This window comes from Clupea harengus, chromosome 12, assembly GCF_900700415.2.
Source record: "Clupea harengus chromosome 12, Ch_v2.0.2, whole genome shotgun sequence".
Classification (NCBI taxonomy): domain Eukaryota; kingdom Metazoa; phylum Chordata; class Actinopteri; order Clupeiformes; family Clupeidae; genus Clupea; species Clupea harengus.
In genome coordinates, this window is record NC_045163.1 from 6,257,432 (window position 1) to 6,284,712 (window position 27,281).

Below are 27,281 nucleotides of genomic sequence, written 5' to 3' on the forward strand. Positions count from 1 at the left end.
CTGGTTGCTATGGTTATCTAGCTAAGGAAACGTTTAATAACAAACGATTTAAATGGAAGATTTCCGTTTGCATGAAATGATTATTATAATGGGTGCCTGTGACACTTCGTATGAACGAATTCATATTCATGAGTTCATATTCACACATATTAACACCAGTTCATTATGTGTAAAGAATGCTGATATGAAATATGAAAACAACCAGTAGTCAATGTGCACGCTTCCAATTTAATCGTGATTTAAGATACTCTATTTGAGTTGGAGTTGAGGGTGGGGGGCACCAGCGTAACTTTTTTTTAAGCAATTCAAAATATTATGTTTTGTGATATACATGCCTAAAAGGTCCCTAATATTTCTATACTGAAATAATATCGGCATTATAATTATTATAACTATGATGATTTTTCAGTTGCCTATTTTTTGGTGCCCCCACAGGAGTTGGTGCCCTACACACAGCGCGTAGTGCGCGTTATGGGAGCGGCGGCACTGATCAGCATCTTGGCAAATTGAGAGACTGCGGACTGCTAAGCAATCTCTGCTCTAAAGCAGGCCCTGAATGATAGGAGTTGAGCACCAAACGTTATTCCCATGTCCCTGTTGTAGTGGTCAGACAGACGTTTTGCCTGGTCATATAGCTCATCATTGCCTGCGAGCTAATGACCACTACAGCAGGCACAACTCCTATCCTTCAAACTGCCGAGCCCTTATTTATATATACAGGTTGTTTTAAATCAGGTCGTCGCCGAGCGCCTGTTTTATTGTGTATGTGTTTTTCAGATGTGGGTAAATCTGCTGTGTCTGCTGCAGTCACAAATCATGCCTTTCACCAGTGTTTTAAGAATGTTTCAGCACTTTGACAGTCTGTTTACGTTACAGGCGAGTCAAATACAATAGCCGAAGTAACTAATTCGACCGTAAAATCCAACACATTGTTGTTAAAATATATATAAGCCAATGGTGTGTGTGCACGTCTCATGACTAGGCACTAGCATGCACTAGGGCCCGTCATAACTACCTTACGCCACTGACTAGGGCCCGTCATAATTGCCTGCACCTGGGCCCGTCGTAACTACGTTATGCCACTGTGTAGGCCTATGACAAAAAGAACAAATTAAATAAAGGCCAGGTCAACATACAAAACTACGGAAACCCTAAAACGCCACCAGTTTAGCCTACTTTCATTTTAGCCCAGCGTTTTTTTGAGATCCCGAAAACAATGTATCGTTTTCTGTCAAATTGTCTCTGGAAAACAACGTCTCGTTATCTCGAGAGAATGTCATAAATAGGTCGAGATCTCGAGAAAACAAAGTAAAATAATTCACTCTCGCCAGGCAACGGGGTCAACATTTAAATGTAAAAAAACTGATGCCAGTTTAGGATTTCTGTAAAACGAAAAACAGTAAACAGTCTCAAGTTTTTGTTTTTCTATAACAGTACAGACGATAACATCCCCTGTGTAAAAAGCAAACATCTCAAAATCGTAATGGATTTAGTGGTTATAATGGGAATTACCGTTCTTCTGAAGCCTCCCATCCTGAAAACCATAATAGTAGCTGACTTACCTTGCATTGTCTCTGTATCGATTTGTTTGTTAGCAATATCATTTCACATGGACTACTTCATTAAAGAAAAAAATGCTCTTTTAGGACGCATGGTTTATATAATTACGAATTTATTGATAGATTCAAAAACATAAACAGACTCCTGATAACAAATTACTTTTCCAACCTGTCTGCGGAGAAATGATAATAAACGTCTGAGACAAGTTTTCTCCGTTGATTCATACTGAAGTTTACGTCAGACCGACGATCTCAGAGATCTCACAGAAGGACAGAAACCAAAACCAAATGCCATGTGATAGCCTCGTGCGTCAGTACTCGCCAGAGAGTCCTCTTTTCGCAGGACAAGTTGCAGCTTTCTGCAGCGCAGAGTGTTACAGTTGAAGAAGGCAAATGTTTAATCTCCATGGCCCATGACACACTGAAGACTCAAGACAAAACACATCACCAAACACAGAGAAGTGTCACAGAAACACACACACACATTCCCTTTGTGTCCACATTTTCAAGCCTGAAAATGACCCCAACATTCAAAAGACAAATATCCATTCATCCATCCATCCAATCCATGAGTCTGTCTTTGACCAATCACATGCTCATTCTCCTCAGCCTTTGCAAACTCGTCATGGTAAACACCCCTGGATGCGTAATGCCACTAGAAAGACTTCTTCAGGCTGGGATTTGAGGAGAACAAAGCCCAGCGTTTAGGGTGGGATGAGATGAGAGACTAATAAAACACATGGATATTTCAATGGTCAGCCCTTCTCTTTTACAACATGATCTCAGATACTAAAAATATCGCAGCAATTCTTTTTCATAATTAAAAGTGTTACTACCATTGCAAATCTTCAATTAAAAACGTTTAAAATAAATACTATTTGTGGAAACATTTGCTTGTTTTGGATCTTTGTTGCATATCATGATGCCTCTGGTGGAAAAAGCTGGGAAAGGAAAGCTAAGCTGAATCTTGCGTCATGAACTACAATAGACAAAGTTTAAAAGCACCGCATCTGTAGTAGGATTAACTGACCGATATATATATTGAAGGCGAGATTTTTACTATGGAGTGCCACCCTGGTTTGGCATCAAGAGGGTGACTGAGTGAGGAACAAACTCATTGTGTCTTCCACTTAATTTAAAGCATGCTGCATTCTTCAGACTAACATTCTGCCATAGTAAAAGTCATTCATAAAACCTTTAGGAGAGCTAGATAACGACTAGATCAGTCCTGGTGAGCCCAGAGAAGAACCCGGAAACTCCAGACTCCAGAAATGGAGACGACTGGAGTTCAGCAGACTAGTCGCATGAACACATCCCACCGTGTGTAGAACACAGTCAGTAGGATTCTGTGTGGGTGGGTTCTAAGAATGCCACCCCGTCAAGATGGGTTCTGTAAACACCAGGCGTGAGGTGGGTTCTGCGGGTTCCGTGGGGTAACCCCATTGCACTCTGCTCTCACATGATTACAGACAGAATAAAAACAGAAAACAACAATAAAATTAAAAACAAACAGGAAGAGAAGACAAACATCAGAGGTGTGATCCGTGAAGAATAGTAAGACTGGCAAATGTTCATGACACTTGGTCCCGCGTCCCGACGTCTGGGCACCATACTGATCAGGACAGTCATGGCTTGGACTAGAGTTGCTTTAACACTGGAAGATAAGAGTGGCAGCGACTGTGTGTGTGTGTGTGTGTGTGTGTGTGTGTGTGTGTGTCAGTGTGTGTGAGTGCATGTATGTGCAAGCCTATGTGTGTGCACCTAAATGTGTGTGTAATGTCTGTTTGTGTTTCCTCTCCCTCAGACTCCAAGCTTGTTGGCCTCTGTGAGCACCGCCTTGAGCACGGGCATGAAGCCGGAGATCTCACTGAAGTTGCTGCTGGTGACGATGTGTGTGTGGATGTTGAGGCCTTCGGCGTACGCCCGCGACTCGATGCTGCGCGCCATGTTGTGCAACCCGCCCATGATGGCTGGAGAGAGCTGAGGGGAGACAGGAGGGAGTTGAGGCCTCACACACACACCACAAGGAGATATTCCTATCTAAAAACATACCATCTCACAGCATATACACACACACACACACACACACACACACACACACACACACACACACACACACACACACACACACACACACACACACACAGAGGTTGTACTCACACTCTGTTCCCTCAGCTTGTCATACAGCATCTCCAGGCGTTTATTAGCGACATCCAGCTTTCTCTTGGTTTGCTGAAACAGGAGGGAGGACATGAGAGCAGGAAGGAGGTCAGACACTCAACTATTCAACCTACTGCACAGCCACCCCACTCTCTCTACTGTAGAGGACGGAGGAGGAAAGTCTAACCAAAACAAACACTATCTGGTCTACAACAAGTGGAGTGTGTGTGTGTGTGTGAGAATGAGTGAGAGAAAGAGAGTGTGTATGTCTCTGTGTGTGAGTGACAAAGAGTGTATTTGTGTGTATGTTAGAGAGAGAGAGCAAGAGAGAGAGAGAGAGTGTGTGTGCATGTGTGTGTGTGTATGTGTTAGAGAGAGAGTGTATGTGACGGAAAGTGAAAGAAAGAGTCTGAGTGTGTGCGTGCGCATACACTCACAGGATCTGAAGCGGCGGCCAGGCATTTCTGGATGAGTCCTTCAAACGTGATCTTGAGCACCATGTGCTCCTCCGGGATGGGCTTCTTAGTGATCTTCTCCGCAGGCAGCGTCTGCACAGGCTAACCAAACACCCGTTACGACAAAGAGTTAGTTGAGCAAACCCACCTTGTGTGTGTGTGTGTGTGTTTGTGTGTGTGTCAGATGCTGTGTGTTGAGTAAAACATGTATGCTGTTTCTTCAGGTTAAATGCTGGCATTAGTTCTATAACTAACTGTAATGTATTGCAGGTGTTACATGGAGTAAATGCACAGCTAATATGAATACAGTCCAATAGGAGTACCTGGATGATGTCTCCCGTGGGGGCGCCAGGAGCCCCCTCCACATTCATGCGTTGCATGGTCGGGGGGCCGGCCCCAGGCGCCATGGTGGGGCGCATGTGGGGGTTGTAGGGGGCCTGCAGGCCAGGCTGGGGGGGCTGAGTGGGGGCCGCAGGGGCCTGGGGCTCCCCTAGAGGACTCATGATCGGGGCGGTGATGGGGGCAGGAGGGGTGTAGTTATTCAGAACCTGCAGAGAGGAGAGAACGTTAAAGAACCACAGGAGGAACATGAGAGAACACCAAATATAGAATATTAGAGAACTATTCAGTCAGAGGTGGATCTTGAGGACACACACATGAGTCCAGCGTGACCTAGTTGCCGCTTTGTTTTAACCTCTCAGACTCACAGTCATGCTTGTCTTCAGCTCTGTTTAACTCTAATGTGTGCATGTAATCAGTTCCTCCAGGATCTTGTGAAGGTTTGTTGTGATTATTGTGGCCAAAAGTGACTGAATTTGTGGTGGCAACTGGGGAAAACTGTGGTTAAAATGAGTGATTTTGAGTTAAATAAAATCAATTGCAAATAATGCAGAAATTCCATTTTTTTGCAGAAATATTTTGGCAATACAAGAAAACTCCAAAACAGAAGATCGCAAAAAATTCTGGAGGGACCGCCCTGTAATGTATGTACTTAGCTTGAGGCAGCCACAGTCTTCTGCAATAGCTCTGTTTAACTGTATGTATGTAATGTATGTTATGTTGATGTAATGCTCGACTTGTAGCAGGAACTCTCAGACAGCTGAGACGTCTGCAGTCGTGTTTCTGTTCAGCGCCACGCAGTCTCACCTTCTTCTTCTTTGGGCCTCTGACCAGGTTTGGGGGGTCATTCCAACCATTCTGAGGTTCTGTGAAGTGGGGGGGCAAAACAGAGTCTATTAATGCTCCAGTTCAACAGGACGGACGGTCTAAATGCTGCATGCGACCAGAAGCACAGCTGAGGGCTCGCCTGCCCCTGCACCTCTGCTTGGAGAGTGATCGACTGGACCGATGCAGAGCAGGACTGCATCAAGCAGCGCAGCCATAATCACAGAGAATTACACAAGGCCATGGGAGAAGAGCTATGCTTGTGGAAGCCGACCAGAGAACTATTTAACTTGCACACGCCAAAGAGCGCCTAAACCAACACTGAAGACTAACTGGAGCCGATACGAGGCTGACCCACACCATATAACCACACAGCATTACAGCATCTACTGACCACCACATAACCACACAGCATTACAGTAGCTACTAATCCAGACCATATAACCACACAGCATTAAAGCATCTACTGACCACCACATAACCACACAGCATTACAGTAGCTACTAATCCAGACCATATAACCACACAGCATTAAAGCATCTACTGACCACCACATAACCACACAGCATTAAAGCATCTACTGACCACCACATAACCACACAGCATTACAGTAGCTACTGACCACCACATAACCACACAGCATTACAGAAGCCACTGACCACCACATAACCACACAGCATTACAGTAGCTACTAATCCAGACCATATAACCACACAGCATTACAGCATCTACTGACCACTATGTAACCACACATTACAGCAGCCACTGATCCAGATCATATAACCACACAGCATTACAGCAGCTACTAAGCTACTACATGAGACAATAGCTGCTCTGGGATCTGTGATTGTGGTTGGTAAGTCAGCAGGTCAGCTGGGCAGTTTGATCCTGATCGAGATCATCGCCCAGCAGCCAGTCCTACAGGCCGGAGGTTGGAAAAGCACAGAGATGTGAGCCACATTCTGGCTGCAAATATGTCCCAACATTATGATTGTCTGTAGGAAACACCCACAGCGCCAATTTAAACCTTTCCAGTTTCCACTGTACACACAGGTGACATCAATTGGCAGCATTTTTGCATTGCAGCGGCCAGAAGCCAGGAATTTGTTTTCGGCATTTGGGGGGGATCTTAAAATGAATTTGATTTTTGATTTGTGATCTTAAGCGATATATGACCATCAGTACAGATTCACCTTCAGAGTCACTGTTTTCACTGTGGCTCATCAACCCTGTGGAGAAAACACCATCAGTTTTACCATGTCATGCTTGAGACGGATCTGTACAGCATTTCTATGCATATCTGAGAGGAATCTATACCTTATTCCTCTGTGACGGGAGTATCATAGTGGGGGTGTTGTGTGTACAGATGGCAGGGATGGTCTGTGTGTGTGTGTGTGTGTATGTTTGTCTGTATGTATATGTGCGTAGATAGGTGTGTATGCGCATGTGGACCTGTTGTCTGTGAGGCAGGAACCAGAGCTGGGGTGTCGGGTGGGGCATGCTGCTCTGTACCTGAGGTTCCTGGCGGCGGGGGGGGCAGGTGGGACACGGGGGAGCCCAGCCCCCCCTGCTGAAACGAGGGTCCTCCCACCAGAGGAGCAGAAGGAGAGAAGAAGGAGGAGGCGGCAGGCGGAGGAGAGGGGAAGGAGGGAGCGACAGACGCCGCAGGAGGAGAAGGGAGAGAGTGAGGAGGAGGAGGATGAGGTTGGGAGGGGTACGTCGCGGGGCCGTGGGGGTAGGGGGGAACGGAGGGCATGTAGTGGTGGGCGTAGGACTGGGAGGATGAGGAGGAGGAGGGGTGAGGAAGAGGAGGAGCAGCCACAGCAGTAGAGGGCGCTGAAGAGTAGTGGAGAGGGTTGTAGAGGGTTGGAGCGCCCATCCCTGCACTGTAGGGAGGAGCCTGAGGAAAGACTGCAGGGCAGACACGGACATAGACATGGAGAGAAGAGTCAGAGTGGTCACATGCAGTTAAATCACACATCACACACATGCAAACACACACACACACACGGGCAAACACACACACACACACACGGGCAAACACACACACACACAGGCGCACACACACATGTGTAAACACACACACAGGCACACACACACATTTACACCCACACACACACACACACACACACATACACACACACACTCCTTGTTAAGACATGTCAACACATCACAGATCAGAGCCAGTTCACATGCTAACATGCTAATTCTGATTATACATGCACTGACAGGTGAGGGGGCTTTTGTAAACATAAATGCAGTATGTCCAAAAAAACCCACTAGAACAGTCTTTGGTCCCAGTTTGGAGAGAGACACACACACAGCTCTGAGGTCATGCAGAGAGAGGGAGCAGTGTCGGACAGTAATACTTCTCAGACATCATGAGATAGTATTCAGTAGCACAGAAACATGCTAAAGTATTTTCAGGAGAGTAGGGCTGGATTGAGTATATGAAAGGCAAGAGAGGCAGTAGGGCCATACTGAGTATAAAGATGGAATCTCCTCCCCCTCATTTAGTGCCAGTACAACTAACAAGCCTATGGTATGTACTGTGTATGACCAGATACATGACCTCTTATAGATACTGCTGTAGTATGTCTGTAGTATAGTATGTACCACTACATACTGCTGAGAGTATGTTAGGCCTGTAGTAGGGTACTTACTCTGAGGATACTGCTGAGAGTATGTTAGGCCTGTAGTAGGGTACTTACTCTGAGGATACTGCTGAGATTGCATGTAGCCTGGAGGACATGAGGCAGGAGGGGCGGCACTCGCAGGAGAATGAAGACCAAACGGTGGAACACTGGGGTCAGTCTGAGAGGCAGAGAGAAGGGGGGGGGGGGGGGGGGTTGAGATAAGACAAAGACATGACAGTTGATGCCGAGAAGAACCAAAAGCTCCAGGCACCGCTATTAGGTGAGACAGGAGGCAGTAGCCATGGAGACCAGTGGGTCAGTCATCCACCCCCACTAACAGCCATATAGAGGGAAAGAGTGCGTCAGTGACCCAGGAAGAGGGCACGTGTGAGGAAAGCAGTGAAGTGTGTGTGTGTGTGTGTGTGTGTGTGTGTGTGTGTGTGTGTGTGTGTGTGTGTGTGTGTGTGTGTGTGTGTGTGTGTGTGTGTGTGTGTGTGTGTGGAGGATGGGAACCCAAGGCACTAGGAGCACTCCTGCAAGCGTGAATGGCTTGTTAAATGTTGAAGCAGGCATCACAGGACGGAGGTGGTGTCATGAGAAGTGTTGGAAACAGCTGGATGGAAGGTAAAGGGTAAAGTGAAGCACAGGATAATTGATCCTCCACAATTCCATCTGTGACTGGGGTGCAGTACAAGCATTAGGCACTAGGTGGAAGCAGTGTCACTTCTCTGTTGGGCTGTGGATAAGAGCGTGAGGGCCAAACAAAGATCTGTGAGGATGTGAGGGGGTGACAAGTCATCCATCTGACCTTACATGGGGACACATGCATCTGAGGGAGGCAAGCTGGAGATCAGCAAGGCACATACAGAGAGAGGCTGGAGTCACATACATGAGAAGACACACACACACGCACACACACACACACTCAATCACACAAAGCTGAGTGAACAGTTAGGGTATGTGAGGGACGTGGGCTCTACGGTCGCGGAGTAAGGTGGGCATCTGTGGGTGCAGGGTAAGTTTGTATGGTGTAGCTTCCATAGTTGTGGGTGCGTTGTCTAGCATAGGGAGTAGAATCGTGGGTGTAGGGTGGGTTAGTCGTTTATGGTTTAGTGTGTATAGTTGTGTACATGATATAGAGTATTCGTCTTTAAATTGTGGCTGTAGTTTAGGTCAGTGAATACTGAACTCTGTAGGTGCTGTGTGTGTGTGTGTGTGTGTGTGTGTGTGTGTGTGTGTGTGTGTGTGTGTGTGTGTGTGTGTGTGCGTGTGTGTGCGGGGGGGGGGGGGGGTGCATGTATGATACATGTACATGTATCTGGGTGTATGTGAATGTGTGATGTATTTGGATGTGTAGGGGTATATGATCTATTTGGGTGTAAGGGGGTGTTTGCAGGTTCATACCACATGTGTGAGAGAGTACGCATGCGCCTGCGAGAGCATGCATGCGTGTGCATGTGTGCGTGTGACAGTACGCATGCATGCGTGTGTACCTGTGGTTCAGGGACAGGGCCTAGTGGACGAGGGGCACTGGGAAGGGCGGTGGGGGTTTGGTTACTCCAGGAAGTGACAGTAGAGGCGGACCCGACCTGTTCACACGCGCACACACACACACACACACACACACACACACACACACACACACAGCCAACGAAGACCAGGCATGATGACAAATACACACCAACACCGACCAGACATACATCCACACCAAGAAACAACATACATACACACACACACACAAAAGAATTTAGATTTTGGTGAAAGACACAATATTATTTCAACAGACATGACATCACCAGGAGAGACCACCAGTACTGCTGTAAATCACCACACGTCATATAAGGTTAATAACACAGGAACAAATCCTAGACGCACGCACACACAACAGATTAGATGGCAAATGTGCAACACCGTTAAATTAACCAACTTCCACGTGTTCTACCTTTTAGTTACTAGTAACTACCTGTTTATATACAGATGTTTGACACATGCTATGTATGTGAACAGTGTGTATGTGAACAGTGTGTATGTGTGTGTATGAGTGTGTGTGTGTGTCATACCGGCTGGTAGTACTGAGGTGTGGTGGCTGCTAAGGTCCGGGCCGGGGCAGGCACTGACTGTGCGGAGTGTTGGTTGAAGGCGTACGCTGGCGTGGCTGTGGGCATGTTTGTGGGTGCAGGGTGAGCGCTGGGGGCCTGGGGGGTCGCAGCTGCCACCTGAGGGGCAGAGACGATGGCAGTCTGGCGCCCCAAAGCTCTGGTGAGGCGCTCTCGAAGATGCTCCACCACCTCCTGACATGGGAACAACACTACAGTTACACATGAACACACACACACCACACACACACACACACACACACACACAGAGAGAGAGAGAGAGAGAGAGAGAGAGAGAGCTGCTCCACCACCTCCTGACATGGCTACAACACTTCTATAGTGTATATATATAAAATATAATTATACTTTTCTAGCCCTGCCCTATATATATAGGGCAGGGCTAGAAAAGTATAATTATATTTTATATATAGTATAGTATATATACACTAGCGCTGACAACTACATTACATTAACTACATTATAACACAAATAATTATATTAGGGGCCTTACAACTTCATTATAATGCTAATAATTATATTATAGCTCTGACAACTACATTACACTCCTATGAGGGTGCTTTCTACTACTATAGACTGTCAGGCTGGGGATCAATCCACACTCTTATCAACTTTAACACAGAAGACAGAGTCCACATATGACAGGACAACAGATATGATCAAGATAACCTCTTTGCTCAACACTAATTCCAACTATAAAGTACTCAAATTCACCTTTCACCTAATACCTATATTACAGCCCTGACAATGTAAACCTAAGAACTATACTATACCTCTGATAACTATATTATACCTCTGACAAGGCATGGGCCTGCTCACCTGGTTGGTGTTCTCGGGCAGGTAGGTGAGGGCGGTTTCCAGACTGCCCTGCGAAGCCAGCAGGCTGGCATACTGGCTCATCTTCTGTGCCAACATGGTGCCCACCGCAGACGCCTCTGCCCCGTGACTCCGCTCCACCGCTTGGCGCAGAATCACCACCTTCTCCACCAGGTCCTGACAGGGCAAAGTTCAGACGCTCCATCAACGATGGCAACGAGGGACACCAACTCCACCATATGCTATCAGCACTTCATCCACCACTAGACTTAATTGCCAGGACCAGCTTGCACAACTTGTGATGACAGCATCTTGCAGCCAAAACATCAACATCACCTAACATGGACATGATGACTTATGCAGACACAGTGGCTTTCTACCTCTGACTGGGACAGCAGGGAGTCATGGTAGCCTGTTACATCAGATAAGGGCAGGCAGGAGTCATGGTAACCTGCTACAACATGGCACTGCTGACTGACCTGCAGAGAGAGTGGGCACTGCTGACTGACCTGCAGAGAGAGCGGGCAGACGGACTCCTGGGCTTTGGTCCAGCAGGAGACGAGCTTCTCCAGGCTTCCAGCACAGATGTAGCAGAGACACGCCTGAGCCTGAAGAGATGAGTCCACAGCCTGCTCCAGCCTAGAGCCCAGCAAACCTGATACACACACATACAAACACACGTGAACACACACACACAGACACACACACACAAACGAACATCCACATGCACACACACAGAGACATAGAGGGAGACATCCACATGTACACACACACACACCCAGAGAGAGGGAGAGACAGAGACAGACAGAGAGAGAGAGAGAGACAGACAGAGAAAGGGGAACTCACTACACAGAGAGGAGAAGTCCTCAGGCTTTGCGTAGGTCATGACTGCAGCCAGTGCCTCCCTCCAGTTGTGCAGGTCACACGTCTGCAGGATGTCCAACCAGTCGCTCATCACCACCGCACTGATGAGCTAGATCACAACAAACACACACACACACACACACACACACACACACACACACACACACACACACACACACACACACACACACACACACACACACACACACACACACACACACACACACACACACACACACAGAGACACAGAGACACAAGTTAACACACGCATACATCAGATCAAGGCATTATCCAGTGCACTGAGGGCAGATGAGGCGGAGGCATCTGATGTGCTCATTACTGGTGAGTGATGGACATCATTCCAATGAACAGTAGCTATTTATGGTGACTACTGAATATCTTTAACATGACATTCCAGGGGCATTTCTTTAGGCAGGATTCCCTGTTACCTTGGTGATTTTAGTCTGGCTCTTCAGGAAGTACTTCTTCTGGGTCTTCTCCAGGAGTTCTGGTCCGCCAGCGATGGCCAGGATGATGCTGTCCGCCATGCGGTTGTCATGGAGACAGAGTTCAACAGCACTCTCAAAGTCGCCTGTGAGCAGCGCCTGCGTGATCAGGCCGTCCAAATCTAAAAAGAATCAGCAGTCACATTAACCATCACACACACATCTACCTCATCCAACAGACATTCACCAAAACACACCTACACCAGCGCAGATCCAGAGCAAAACTACATCACTTCTAGATCAGAAACCTTTGATAGCCCACTGCATTTAAAAATCTACAGTAATACTGAGCAAATGACTGGTCTCAGGCTGGCTGCTTCCTTCACACTCACACATCCACACCAGCAAACAGTCTGAGGCCCTGAGATGAATGTATCGACCCCAAACTCTTGGCAGCGATGCCCACCTTTGCTAACTTTTAATGTGACTGGTTCTGTCGCTGATGGGGCAGGTGCAGATGGTCCTGCTGCCACTTCGGGTTCAGCGCTGGGTTCTTCTAAGCTTTCTGTGGGTTCTGTTGTTGTACCCTCCGTAGGATCTTCAATGGGCTCTTCTACAAGATCTTCTGCTTCCTCCTCCTCCATCTCCGGTTCCACTGGAGCCTCTAGCTCTGGTTCTAGCCCCGCCTCCTCCTCCAGTTCTGGCTCCGCCTCCTCCACTGCCTGGTACACAAACATGATGTCAGAGGAGCATCACAGACACCAAACATGCTTTAGAACCTGCCGGTTCCCTCTGGTCTGACATAGCTTTCAGGATCAAGAGAGGTCTGGCAAAATACCAAAAGTAATAAAAATGGATGACCTTAGTTTACCCTACACCTACATACATGTTGCCCACTGTATGTCGACAGTGTTCACGTAACCTTTACACATGTTGACTTTGAAAGACGTCCAAATATTAATTAAAAGTAAATCAATAACATTACTCTTTGGGGCTTCAACATCTCTCCTAACAAATCATTCATATCTATAAAATGTTTGCTGAACATATGTCTTCTATCTGCAAATGTACACACTGTTTAAAAAACACAGTCTTGAAGAAACATTTAAGACACAGATCACAAAAAATGCCCAATATTGCCTTGGTCTGATTTCCAGCATTCAGTCCATAAAATAGAACTGAGACGAAATCTGTGATCGTAAACTGCTTTAGATCTATAGCAGATATAAGGCAGTTTATTTTTCAGTTCGATTTTAGGAATATACATTTACCATATGTATTGTACTTGTAAAACAATGATTCTTTAGAAGACAAAATAAGTGACATGGCACTGAATTTGCACTCCAAAAATTGCAATCCTTTCAATCAAAATGATTTAATTACTATTTATGAGCAGTTTTTTGTTTGCTTATAAATGAGGTGGGGGCAACCAGGGCAATTCTGGGAAAACAAGACACTACATTGCCAGCATTCCTGTGTCCCAGTTTTATTTATTACTATTAGCAACATCCTTTACCCTTAGAGTTGTCCATTACCTTTACTCAATACCTTCCATATTAACCATTACTGTCAACATTGTCAATTACCATTAACAATATCCATCATCATTAACATTGTCAATTACCATTAGCAATATCCATTACAATTAATATTACCATTTCACCACTATGCTGTAAGAAATGTACCATCACCGATTAGCAATTATGCATTATGTTGTGCATTATCCATTACAGGTAGCCATCAGCAATATCCTTACAATTACCCTTATCATTATAGAGTGTAACAGCCAGAGAGAAAATACAAGGGAATAAAAAACATCAAAATTGTAATGGAACAGAAAATCCCAGTAATAATGAAATGTGTTCATTAATTAGCAGAAACAGGAAACAAATGCCTGGGCTATATGGTGGGACCACACAGGTATGCCACAGCAGTAGACTACTGGAAAGGCCGACTCGAGACGACGATACCTCCTGCGGTGCTTGCTCCACCTCGGAGAAAGTGGGGACGACTGGTCCCTGCGTGTCCCCTAGTAGATCCACCACCGGCTCAGGGGCGGGAGCCTGCATGACTGGAGGCTTCGGAGCGCCCTCTGCTGGACCAGAGAGGTCACACACCTGAGACAGCTGCTGCGGAGCGGCACCATGCGTGAATGTGGGCATCGGCTGCATGGGTACTAGAGGAGAGTAACCTACAGGCACTTCAGGTGGTGCTGACAGGTCCACAGCAGGTATGCACTCAGGTACAAGTGGGATGCCAACAGCAGGTACAGGCTCAGGCAAGGGTAATAGGCCAACAACAGGTTCAGGCTGAGGTACAGGTGATATGCCAACAGCAGGTATAGGCTCGGGTACAGATGGTAAGAAAAGGTTGGGTACAGCATCAAGCACAGGTGGTTGGTCATCTTGTGGTATCCACTCATTTCCTGGAAGCTGAGCCACTGGTGGTAAGTGGAGTTCAGCTGAGGACACAAGATCAACCTGAGAAGTGGGGACATCCAGCCATGGAGCCATGTCAAAGCTAGAAGCAGTTAGGGGAACAGCCTCTGTACTTGCAGGATCATGTGGAGTCATAAGACCTATGTCCTCAGGGGGCTGCTGATCTGCTGGGGTCAGAGAACTGACTGAAGGTGCAAATAAAGGAAGAGATGGCTGGAAGTCAACGGGAGGCGCAAATAAAGAGACAGGCTGCAGCAGGTCGTATGGTGGAGCGAGGGTCGGCACATAGTCCTGGAGATCCACTGGTGTCATTGCTTCAGGTTCCAGAAGAAGGGTGGCTGCTGGATAAGGGTCCAAATAAATGGGTTCTGAGGAGGGGTCCAGGGTAATGGCTTCAGGAGATAGTTCCAGAGGAGCTGCTTCATGAAACGGTTCCAGAGGAGCTGCTTCAGGAAATGGTTCCAGAGGAGCTGCTTGAAGAAATGGTTCCAGAGGAGCTGCTTGAAGAAATGGTTCCAGAGGAGCTGCTTCAGGAGTTGGTTCCAGAGATCCTGCTTCAGGAGTTGGTTCCAAAGATCCTGCTTCAGGAGGTTGTGTTCCACTTGAGTGTTCTTCTGGTTGATCATTTGGTACAAGTTCCAATTGAGGTTCAGGTATTAGATCTGCTTGCGGTTCGGGTAGGGATTCAGGAGTGAGTTTTACCTCCGGTTCAGGTACATATTCCATTTCAGATTTAGGTTCCACTTGAGCTTCAAGTTCAGGTAGAATCTCAGGTTCCACTTGAGGTTGAGGTATAAGTTCTGGTTGAGGTTCAGGTACAAAGTTCAGGTTGACTGCGGGCTCTGTTTGAGAAACTTCCGGGTGATGAAGTTGATGGAGTATTACAGGCTGAGAAATGGAGAAGGAGTCGGCAGGGAAATCTGGTGTGGCTTCAGGTGGAGCTTTGAGTAGTGGAACGGGTTCAGCCTGAGTATGAGGTTCAAGTTCAGGTTCAGGCTCAGGTTGAGCGTCAGGGAACTCTAGAGGCTCAGGTACAGCCTGAGGGTGAGGGAGGTGGTTAAACTTAGGAGGCAGAAGCATATATGCATACACACACACACACACACACACACACACACACACACACAGCAGCAGATGGCAGGGAATATACAGTATGTGAATTCAATCAGGAACCAAAGGTAATCTAATAATTTCAAGAGAGATGGGAAATCCCTTCACTTCAAGGTACACCTCAAGTCTGGAACCTGTAAAGGTCTGGTTGCTATCCATTTTCAGCCAGGTCGTTATTCATTTATTCACTGTGGTTCCTAAAATATCAAATTGAAGGGCGCCAAATTGAAAAAAAAAATAATAACCCAGAATATCAGATGCTCAACATATGTATCCAGTTATGGTGCTTTAGATCACTATAATCAACTTTCAGTACCATGGTCAATGTCAATTAGCTAGAAGATGTGCGCAAAATCTGTTTAATGTACAGGTCGTCCTATTCAAGAGTGCTCGCCACAAACAAAAATAAACCAGATAGCCATAAAATGTCTAAAGATTGGCTTAGAGAATCCTCCACCTGAATGAAAACACTACATATTATTTTGTCATATCCACTAAACAGTTTGTATGAATATATTTTAAATAATACATGCAGAGAATATTCATGATACCAATCTGTCACATTGGGCTGTCTTCCAGTTGTAAGCTTGATAGGCACATAGTTCAGCAACAAATTCTGCTCACTGCATGCAGTATGCTTGGCATCAGATAGTGCTTTGCCTGCCATTATGCTTCAAGCTATGCAGAAAAGGGAGAGTGCCTCGTTACAAATAACATCACACCTTTGATCTGAGGGCTGTACTACGAAGCGAAGTAAATTCAGGAGTAACTGTCGGGTGTAACTTCCTGATTAACCCGCACTACGAAAGGGGGATCAATTGTATCTGAGGTGTGCAGTCATGGCAATTTACACTGCATCTCTAAACTGGACATTATAGATGTTAGAGACATAGCAAAGGATGGTCAATAATGAATACCAATACCTTTGTTATGTTATGTTTTTTAGTTCAAGTTTTATTAGCATGACTTTCTTCTGGTAGTCCAGCTCCAGCATACACTTATGGACGGTATGAGGGGTTGGAGTAGCTCAACAGGAGCCCCTTCAACTGTACATAAGACAGACCTGGGAACTACGTAACATATATTTTAAACTTGGCAACCAGACCAGTTGGTATGATATTACATACAACATAGCCTAAACTGTATGAACTGTTAACATAGTAAACTGTATGAACGTAAAACGTTTATCTGACAGCAATGCTCTTCCTTGCCTTTTTGACTACTACAGCGTTAAGGTTTATTTGAAGTCTTTATAGCCACAAAGTATCATTGTGTAGTCCTTCAGTGCAAAAATAAAAACGGTACACAGGCCATTGTGCAAATGTGCACAAACTACAGTTAAGTAACACTGAGTTAACTAACCATCATCTCAAACACCGCTGTAGTACCGTTTAACTCTGGGTTTAAATCAGGGTTTGTCAACCCTGACTTCCCTTGATTACCCTTAGTTAATTCTGAGTAGGATAAACTCCCTTCATTGTACAGCCCTCCGTTGTAGGCACACGCTAAATATAAGTGCCATATACTTCCAGAGCAGAGATGTTATTGGTGATAACAGATAACAGAATGGTTGAATACAATGGCTGTAATAAAGCTGAGAGACGACGTTTTATCCAAAATTCCCTTATAACTTTAAACTTAGTTTCATTATGTTAATATGCCAATAGACTACGTCTATCTGGTCAGCCGTTTAAAAATGCATTTCGAATCATCTTCCCCTATAAGCACTACTGATAGACCACAGACCATTTCCTGTCTTGTGAAACCAAGTGAAACAGAGTTTAGCTGCAACCATAACATTATCATGTCACTTAAGACACCTTTGCATTCTCCTGAAGATAACGACACATTACTCTGAGGGTTACTAAAGGGAACCCTGAAAGTTACTCTGAAGGTTACTGAAGGAACCGCTGAAGGGTAGGAGGGGTAGTCTAAAAGTTCCTATGAAGGAAAGTCCTATGATGGTTACTCTGAAGGAACCTTACCTCTGCTGGTTGGGAGTCTTTCTTCTCCAGCGCCTCAGCAATCTAAAGCACACAAACAGCATCATGACACCATGAACCACGAGACAATGAAACAAACATGGCTGAAGGGACCAAAACTCTACACAGCAGGACACTTGCCCTGACACACATTTCCTTTTGTACTTGCAAATAGTATTTAAATATCATAATGTGAACAGGCATAAAAAGTTTAAAAACTAAGTCATTTTTAAGAATAAATTGCATTTATTCATCTTCACTCACCTTCAATGCCAGCTCCTCCTTTTTATACCCAAGAAGCTCCAGGTACTTCCCCCGGCTGTCATCCTCAAAGTTAATCTAGGGACAAAGCAGCAAAAGTTTACCTTTCTTACATCTAAATGCATAAACTATTAAACCACAATTTCCCTGAAACCTCTGGAGGGCTCCATAGAGTAAATTAACCAGGAACCAGAACCAGGAACTACACAACATCAGAACCAGGAACTACACAACATCAGAACCAGGAATTACACATCGTCAGATCAACACAAAATCAGATCGACACAAGATCAGATCTACACAAGATCAGAACCAGACCTGCTCCAAGGCCTTTTTGGGGAAATTATGCCCGATCGCTCACCTTCAGGAAGGACCACACTGCCTTCTCAAATTCGCTGGGCGCCGCCTCAACCTTCACCTGGCAGAACTCAGCAAAACTGCCGTCACTCAGAGTGGCCTGCAGCTGGGCCGAGCGCTCCAGGAACGCTGTCTCGGTGACAACCTGGCTAACGTGCACCACACGCTGCAGAGGCTGCTGGGAAGGCTGAGTGGAAGGTTTGCCATTCTCCAAGGAAACCAGTTTGCCTCCAAACTGCATAAAGGATAGAAAAAAAAGACAGTTTGCAATTCTGGTGAAAGGTTGCTAATATTTTAGCTCAACAGCCAATGAAATTAGACCACTCCCTTCGGTGCTCCTAACGCCAAGTGTTGATTGGCTGGAATAGTGCATGGCTCAGTCTGACCCACTTTGTTTGTTTCCCAGTTACAGACACCAGGACTGTTTACGAACACTTACAAACTGAATTTTACAAAAAAGTGTACTGGATTAAAATGGTTGACTGCCCCTTCAAAGTCTGCAAATCAGCTAAATAATTCCTTCAATGGACTCCAGGTGGACCAGGAAGTTGTACTTGACTCAAGCATCTAAGTTGGCAAAACAGACCCACTGAGCATACTCACTGCAAACGAGGCCCCGACTGGACGACGGATCCACTTCGGGGGTTTCTTGAGGGGGGTGACCGTGGTGTTGGTGGCGGGGGACTGGGGAAGCTGCAGGGGGGGTAGAGCCTGACCCGTCCCAAAGGGATCCATGTTACCGAACGATGTGCTGATCTGAGGGGATCCACAGAGGACATTTCAGTGAGACATGCTTAAAGACAAGAAAGTGCAGGAGCACTTGACCGACTCACACACTCACAGAGAGTGGGGATGGGTGTGTGTGCAGGTGGCTTGTATGTACATAGAATATTTGTGTGTGTGGCCACAAATGCATGTGCTTCTGTGTGTGTGTGTGTGTGTGTGTGTGTGTGTGTGTGTGTGTGTGTGTGTGTGTGTGTGTATGTATGTATGTATGTGAATGCATGTGCATGTGTGTGTGTGCGTATGCAGGTGCGTACGCGTGTGTGTGCTGGTACCTGGTCTTCCTGTTTGAGGTTGACGGCGTCGTTCTTGCCTCCCATGATAGAGTAGACACTGATGTGGCCGTCAAAGGCAGCAGCTGAGAGAACCGCAGGGTTCCTAGGGCACCACTGGATGTCAAAACACCACTGGGTACTGGTGGGCAGCTCATAGAGGACCTGCAATACACACACACACACACACACACACACACACAGTCTGTTAATATACGCTCTGTAACATAACACAATTAAAACACCAAACATCAGTAGATACTGGTGGGCAGCTCACAGAGAACCTGCAGCACACACACACACACACACACATGTACGCACGCACGCAGCTCAGTAACACAACACATCACATCACAAACACATATGACACTGTGGCGTGTGTTACCTCAGCTGTGTTTGGGTTCCAGCACAGGATACGGTTGTCTTTCCCACAACTCAACAGCAGCTCTGGATCAGCCAGACTCCAGGCGAGGGCCAACACCCCTCTGCACACGCACACACAGCAACACATGAATCATACAGCTGTACAAATTATGAATATATGGTGTTAATGGTATTGATTGTGTGTGTGTGTGTGTGTGTGTGTGTGTGTGTGTGTGTGTGTGTGTGTATATTAACCTGGTGTGGTTCTCCAACACTTTGAGAGGCGAGGTGGCGAAGCGTAGGTCCCACATCTGGATGACAGGCATGCGATCATCTTCAGACGCCAACACCAGCTGAGTGGCCACCTCTGGGTTCCACGCCAACCCTGAGCAATGCATCTAAACACAAACAACAGCAATGCATTTACACAAGAAACAACTCAACAACAGCAATGCATCCACACACCACCAACAACAACAACAACAACAACAAAAAACAACAACAAAGGTTTGTAAGAGTATGTAACAACAACAACAACAAATGTTTGTAAGAGTATGTAGAGACTGTAAAGTGTGCAAGGACCTACCCTGTTGCTGTGGTCGCTGACTTTGATTATGAGGTCGTTCTTGCGCAGGTCCCAGATGGATGCGCGGCCACTGGGGCTCGCAGATGCCAGGATGTGCTGCACCTGACAGTTCCACGCTACGCAACTCACATCCTCCAGAGGCTAGACAGAATACACACACACACACACACACACACACACACACGCAGTCTGTTAATATACATTCCACATGCAACCGACAGTGCCATGCCACACACACACACACACTCCCCCAAACAGACTTGTGGCAGCTGATTCCTACCTGAGTTTTGGGCCCCGGGGTCATGGGAGTGCTGAAGGAGTTCAGGTCCCAGATGTAGATCTCTGATTCATTCCCTCCTGAGACAAACAGGTTTGTCTGGAAACACACAGCAAGTTACGCACAGATCAGTGAGTTACACCACATAAGAGAGGACACAAATCAGTGATAGGAAAACAAATGGGGGAAATAAGAAGGAATCCTTAATGCTAAACATGGCCGATTTGTAACTGGAACAAGATCAAAACCAAGGTACACAGTGTCTAACACTAGGAAACACAAACAGGATGAAACTATCAATAGTGAACTAGGGTTTAAACAAAACTAACAAGCTCAGACGTATACTTTTATGATTTAATGATAAGACTAAAGACGATGCAAAATGTGAATGATGCAGGTGCAGGTGATTGGGAAGATGACACAGGATTGCACATCTAAGGGCTGGGTCACTACCAGAGAACCAACCACAGGATAGCTCATCAAGGGCTGGGCCACTACCAGAGAACCAACTGATGGAGATAATTTCCAAGCACTGTTAATGACTTAAGAATATAATAATCAAGTGCCTTGTATTAATAATTACCTTATATGAATCATGTACTTATGTAAGCAGGAACATGACTTTTCTGTGTTTCTGCGTGTGTAACTTAGATTATTTGGTGCCACTTAGTCTGCATATGTACAAGAGCATGTTTAGACCAGAGGTGATAAGAAGGGTCGAACTGTGCTTCTTCCGACCTTGCAAAACTTCCATCCTTGCCTCGGACGTCAGAAATCCACCACATGGTTATCCCTGCTGAACGCTAAACTTCTGTCTATATAAACCTTGTGCGATGTGTTTAATATTGTTTCACTTTCAGCCTTGTGCTGGGAGTGAGCCCGATTGCAATTGTTGTTTGTCTAATAAATATACTTATATGCAGCTCCGGAGTCCTGAGGTAACTAGGGTGAATTTTCACCTATCACCAACCACAGGATTGCATATCTAAGGACTGGTCCACTACCAGAGAACCAACCACAGGATTGCACATCTAAGGGCTTGGCCACTACCAGAAAACGGATCACAGGATAGCTCATCTAAGGGCTGGGCCACTACCAGAAAACCAACAAGAGGATAGCTCATCTAAGGGCTGCGCAACTACCAGAGAACTGATCACAGGATAGCTCATCTAAGGGCTGCGCAACTACCAGAGAACCGATCACAGGATAGCTCATCGAAGGGCTGGGCCACTACCAGAGAACTGCCTAGGATAGCTCATCTAAGGGCTGCGCAACTACCAGAGAACCGATCACAGGATAGCTCATCGAAGGGCTGGGCCACTACCAGAGAACCGATCACAGGATAGCTCATCTAAGGGCTGGGCCACTACCAGAAAACCGACCACAGGATAGCTCATCTAAGGGCTAAGGTACTACCCGAGAGGCGACCCGAGGTGAGTCGACTCTAGGATGTATTAGGAACACCCAGACAGCCCTATGCCGGATCAGACCCGTATCTGGCTCAGAGCCACCTGCTGCCTGTGGGAGGAGTCACTGGGGCTCACCTGGAAGGAGTTGACGTCGAGTGCCCTCACAGGGCCTGTGTGTTTGGAGCTCTGGTCGATGACCACATCGCTGTTGCCACCGATGATTTTGGCGGGGTCGTATAGGATGACATCTCCGTTCTCGCTCCCTGCGATGAGCACCCCCGAAGGATGCTCGTCTGACCCGATACCGTTGGGACCCCACACCAGTTTATGGTACCTAAACCAGAGAGAAACACACTGTTTTTACACTGCATTCACATGAGGCCATCTCATGCTGCCTGAACCGAGAGAGAGAGAGAGAGAGAGAGAGAGAGAGAGAGAGAGAGAGAGAAAGAAAGAAAGAAAGAGAGAGCGAGAGGGAGAAAGAGAGAGAGCGAGAGAGAGAGAGAGAGAGAAAGAGAGAGAGAAAGAGAGAGAGAGAGAGCGAGAGAAAGAGAGAGAGAGAGCCCTACTGTTTTCACATTGCATTCGTCACACTCTCATGGTACCCAAACCAAGGGAGGACCTTTTCACTGCAGTGGCATCACATCAGCTAAGTTCCCACAGAGGTAGTTTTATGTGATAGCATCTATATTCACACCACACCTTCTATATTCACAAAGTAGCAGTCAAACGTCACCCTCTTTACTCATATAAATAACAGCTACATCCATTCAATACCAGCTATATTCACATCAGACCCGCTATACTGATATACTTGTGTACACCTGTGTTAGGTGAAAATTCACCCTAGTTACCTCAGGACTCCGGAGCTGCATATAAGTATATTTATTAGACAAACAACAATTGCAATCGGGCTCACTCCCAGCACAAGGCTGAAAGTGAAGCAAGGACAAACATCTGTGTGTGTGTGTGTGTGTGTTTGTGTGTGTGTCACCTGTGAGGGGATGAGAAGGTCCCACTAGTCTTCATCTCCAGTCCGGGGTCGGCCAGGTCCAGCTGGAAGATCTCCAGAGAGGCGGTGGTGCTGAAGCTGGCATCCAGTTGCTGGGCAGAGGTACCTAAACACACACGCACACACGCACACACACACACACAGAGAAATGATGAACTGATCAGACAGTGATTAATAAATTGGCCAAATAATATAATGTTGTCTTGCTTTTCTTTGCAGATTAGGGGGTGAAGTAAAGTTAAAAATGTCTGCGTTCATGCAACACGAATGCATCAGTACGTGCGCATGTGTGTCTCCAAAGTATACTCATTTTGCTGTTGCAGACACTTCTCTCAGCGAACCAACTCAATCACAGTGTTTAAAATAATATCCCTACTGTACATGAATCTACAGCAAAGACTGTTATTTCTGACAGAGCTGCTGCCCTTTCATAAGCGTTTGCTCCTCTATATCAATATTGATAGTTACCTACTGGTAATCTAATTAGCTATGATTCTCTGAAGCATGAAAAAATCAAAACTCTCAATTCATTAGTGGGTCTCCAGTAGTTTTATTCCCTGGGAGCAAACATATGAATGTACTGGGCTGCATCTGCACTGCAAGTTGATTTGCATAAAAGCATCGTCTAAATGAATAAATAGCATAAATACATTTAGTTTTCTCTTGACCCTGAGCCAGTGCTATAAAACAGTCAAAGTGCAAAAGTCTGCTTGGACAGCGCGGACTGTGCTGATGATGAAATGTTGCCATGTCTGCGGAAGTACACTTCCCACTTAAGCGCCCTGGTAAGTCCAGAGGGTGAGGAAACTCTGTCTCTCACCATCTATGTGTAGTATCTGCCCTGAGCAAAAGAAGCTCTACTCTCCGTCAACAGCGTCAGCAATCAAACAAAACAGGAAGTCATCAATCAACCAATCAGGACAAGGCAGAGCTCAACCAATCAGGACAATGAGTGTTCTCTGAGGAGGTAATGTGCTTGTTTTCCTGCTGCATGTATCATTACAGCTAGGGCTCACATGGACTTATTTCAGGGTACAGACACACACAGTCTGTTGTCCGTTAAGCCTTTTAGTGCAATGCTTCAGCATCACCGGCTCCATCTTCCCAGAGAGACCAATCCATGACAGGCGTAACGTTGCTGTGAATATGCTCTTACGGTGTTCAGATGGCCTGATTATCAACATGACAACCATCATGAGACTCACCCTGACATTCAAGGGCACAAACACACATACACACACACCCCCTCACACTCACACTCACACTCACTCAGGTGCGCTGAGCGACATAGTGCTGTGGTGGTGGACATTGCCCAGAAATACATCTTTACATCTAACTCACGCTTTGAGAGTGTTGATTGTGTTAACAATAAAGGTTTAGTGAGTGTCCAACCTCAACGTGCAAATCAAGATAAATAGACTCAAAGCTTTAAAAAGAAGTACAGATCCATACAACACAAGGCCAAACCTGTTCAAATAGAATTGTTTCGTCCATATGCATGATTACTAGAGGAAGACCAGTGTCAGCTGTTGACATGGATTACATGCGAGGTTTGGCCAGGTCACCTCAGTGCTGAAAGGCTCATCTAAGACCAGGTAGGCTGAATGTTGCAGAAGTTTCACCTGTGGCCAGGTAGACCAAAGCCTACAGTAAGACTCACCTGTGACCAGGTAGAAACAACTGTGCGGTAAAGCTCACCTGTGGCCAAGTAGACTGGATGCTGCTGTGCCGGGCTCCAGGCCTGGACAGCTGTGCGGTTGATCTCTTTCAGCTTCATCCTGCAGGCGGGAATGGCAAAGACTCAATGGCAAACAACAATGGACACAGTCGAAAGTCATCTCTGTTCAGACTGTTGACTGCATATCTACAGTGGATGGTTCAGACACTGAACTGCATTAGACATAGGAGTGGCTTACTCTGGAAGCATTATGGATCTGTAGTTTACAATCTGGTCAGTAATTATGGGGGTAATATAACTGGGTCCTGCAGAGTGAGGACAAAATAGGTGCCAAGTGGTTTCTCAAGCACACCTCATGCACAGCGATTGGTTGTGATTATGTTACAGGCTTAAAAATACTGTGTGGATAAAACGACTATAAACAAGGAACTAGCCAAAATGTTTCAAGTTCTCACATTATTTAACCAGTGAGCAAGTATTTGTCTGTTCATCCTGTCATTATTGAGCAGAAGGAAAAGAATGACAATGAATGACACTTATCAGGAAGGGTAGCTGAGTTGTGAATAGTTAATGATCAACTAGACAGCAGATTACAAATGCCTGCTGTTAGCTTCAATTCAGTCTTATCATGGCAGGAGCAGATTTAGTATGCAATCTACAGACCCAGGGGGACCTAAGAAACTGTGACACTGTGTGTAAGAATATTCGAATTTGCATTGCATTGCTTTCCTCACTTCAAGATTCACTCATGAGAAAGAACGACCTTTAAAACCTTGACTAATGTTACTGTAAAGACCTTGCTAGCAGTCGTTAGCTTTAAAGCTAGAGTACTGTTATGTTGTGTAATGTTATTGTACTATATCTAGTGAGTTAGCTTGGTTGCTAGCTGTCCACAAGGTCTATTTAAAGTTGCATACCTGTCAGCCCGCTACCCGTTCACGCATTCACACTCTCACTGATGCGGCAAGTACGGGTCCAAAACTTTAATCGATCGCTTTAGTCTTTCTCGTCTTGGATCTGTACTGCTTGCAGAGAGCTAGCTAACTAGCAGGTAGCGGGTCTCCCGGCTGGTAGGGAGCTGGATTCCACGTCCCCACTGAGCTCCATCAACGTGGCACAAAGATTCCCTCCCCCTAAGCCAAACACTTCCGGTTGGATCCTGTACTCCGCCGCGCTGACAGTAGCCTACGCAACCGTACTTTTTGTTCAGATTCTCTGGCACATGGCGTCCTAGAAGGCTTGGGTTGGCTATAGCCGGCACACCTCGCATCCCCGCTGCTGGCCTCTTGGTTTAAATAGTTTAGGCAAAATACTGGAAATACCATAATGTTTTGTTACGGTTAATACAGTTCTGGTGTCCAGCCTACTGAAATAGTAAAGCATATGTACTTCTCACGTATTATGACTGCTGCTGCACGCAAGCAGTCGGTCATATAGTGCTTCTTCTTCTTCTTCTTCTTCTTCTTCTTCTTTTTCTTTTCTCTAAGTAATTTTTGGTTGGCGGTATCATATATTTGTGGGGTATGGTCAAAGCACTTTTGGGCATTATAAATTATCTGACAATAGCTCGAAAACCGTTTTTTTTTTTTGGCAAACTGCCAAACTGGCCTCTAGAGGACGCACAACCCAAGCTCATTCGCATTCATTTGTGGAGTGGCGCCACGTAGTTACAGTTTTTCTCGATTGCTTAAGCACGATTTTGATCGTTTTGTTTTGTTTTTCAAAACACCTCACACAATTAGCACAACCACACACCCAATGAGCAAAACACCTCAGATCCTTTGCAAAATGAAACACTCTTGTAAAAACTATACACTAATTTAACAAAACCATATTTTGTTACCATATGAAACACGTTGCATATGACTGAATTCTGTTTGTACCACTTACACACTGCTGTTATAAACCTAAAACACTTTTAGCAATTCTACTTCTCAGTGATTAGAGTAGTGTAAGTGAAGTACACAGAGAAAGTGCAAACATACAATAAATTCAACAAACACTACACAAGACCAATGCTGCAGACTGATGAAAATATTATTTCATTCTCTCCATATACCCAAATCAGTCAACATGTCAACATGGAGAATCACAACAAAACATGTCCCAGTTTTCATGCTACTACGGTAGTGTGCATAACACGGTAAGCTCAGCAAATATCAGACAAATGTAAAATTATGTATCCAGTACAGGTTACCAATTCCATTAAAAAACGACTCAGAAAAAACTGAAAAATGACAGCTACAATAAAAGTTGTTTCTTTTAACCTGATGTCTTTTTAGGATGTGTTGGCAGTTGTTGACTGAGAGACCCTGATGGACATTATTGGAAAATGGCCATGGTCACCGATAATGTTGGCTTGAATTTCTCTGGAGCCTGATAGCTTATTGGCCAAAACCATGGTTTATGATCTCTCTCTCTCTTGAATATGGGCCCCCCATTTGGTCTTCTTCTTCTTTGAGCACGTTTTCCTCCTGCTTCAAGTCTTCCTCTTCCTCTTCCTCTTCCTCTTCCTCTACCTCAGCCTCGACCTCAGCCT

General features: G+C 45.7%; 1 protein-coding gene across 7 annotated transcripts; it reads right to left on the minus strand.

Annotated features, from left to right (window-relative positions):
* Positions 1-1,655: 1,655 nt before the first annotated feature.
* Positions 1,656-25,981, minus strand: sec31a (SEC31 homolog A, COPII coat complex component). 7 transcript variants are annotated; one of them, XM_031577465.2, is made up of 30 exons: positions 25,660-25,981; positions 24,763-24,842; positions 23,047-23,170; positions 22,188-22,386; positions 20,647-20,742; positions 20,367-20,507; positions 20,036-20,178; positions 19,803-19,902; positions 19,421-19,582; positions 18,966-19,118; positions 18,367-18,597; positions 18,009-18,083; positions 17,748-17,789; positions 14,185-15,690; positions 12,681-12,936; positions 12,218-12,396; positions 11,751-11,877; positions 11,414-11,559; positions 10,908-11,081; positions 10,035-10,265; positions 9,468-9,563; positions 8,788-8,817; positions 8,050-8,152; positions 6,851-7,249; positions 6,532-6,567; positions 5,321-5,379; positions 4,498-4,722; positions 4,157-4,276; positions 3,720-3,791; positions 1,656-3,539 (listed from the first exon to the last, which is right to left on the minus strand). In XM_031577465.2, the coding sequence occupies exons 2-30, from the start codon at positions 24,839-24,841 to the stop codon at positions 3,360-3,362; spliced, it is 5,484 nt and encodes a 1,827-aa protein (XP_031433325.1). In that variant the 5' UTR covers position 24,842; positions 25,660-25,981; the 3' UTR covers positions 1,656-3,359. The 7 variants fall into 7 exon arrangements, with proteins under 7 accessions (XP_031433325.1, XP_031433326.1, XP_031433327.1 ...); XM_031577466.1 differs by lacking the exon at positions 8,788-8,817; XM_031577467.1 differs by lacking the exon at positions 6,532-6,567.
* Between the last annotated feature and the right edge of the window lie 1,300 nt (positions 25,982-27,281).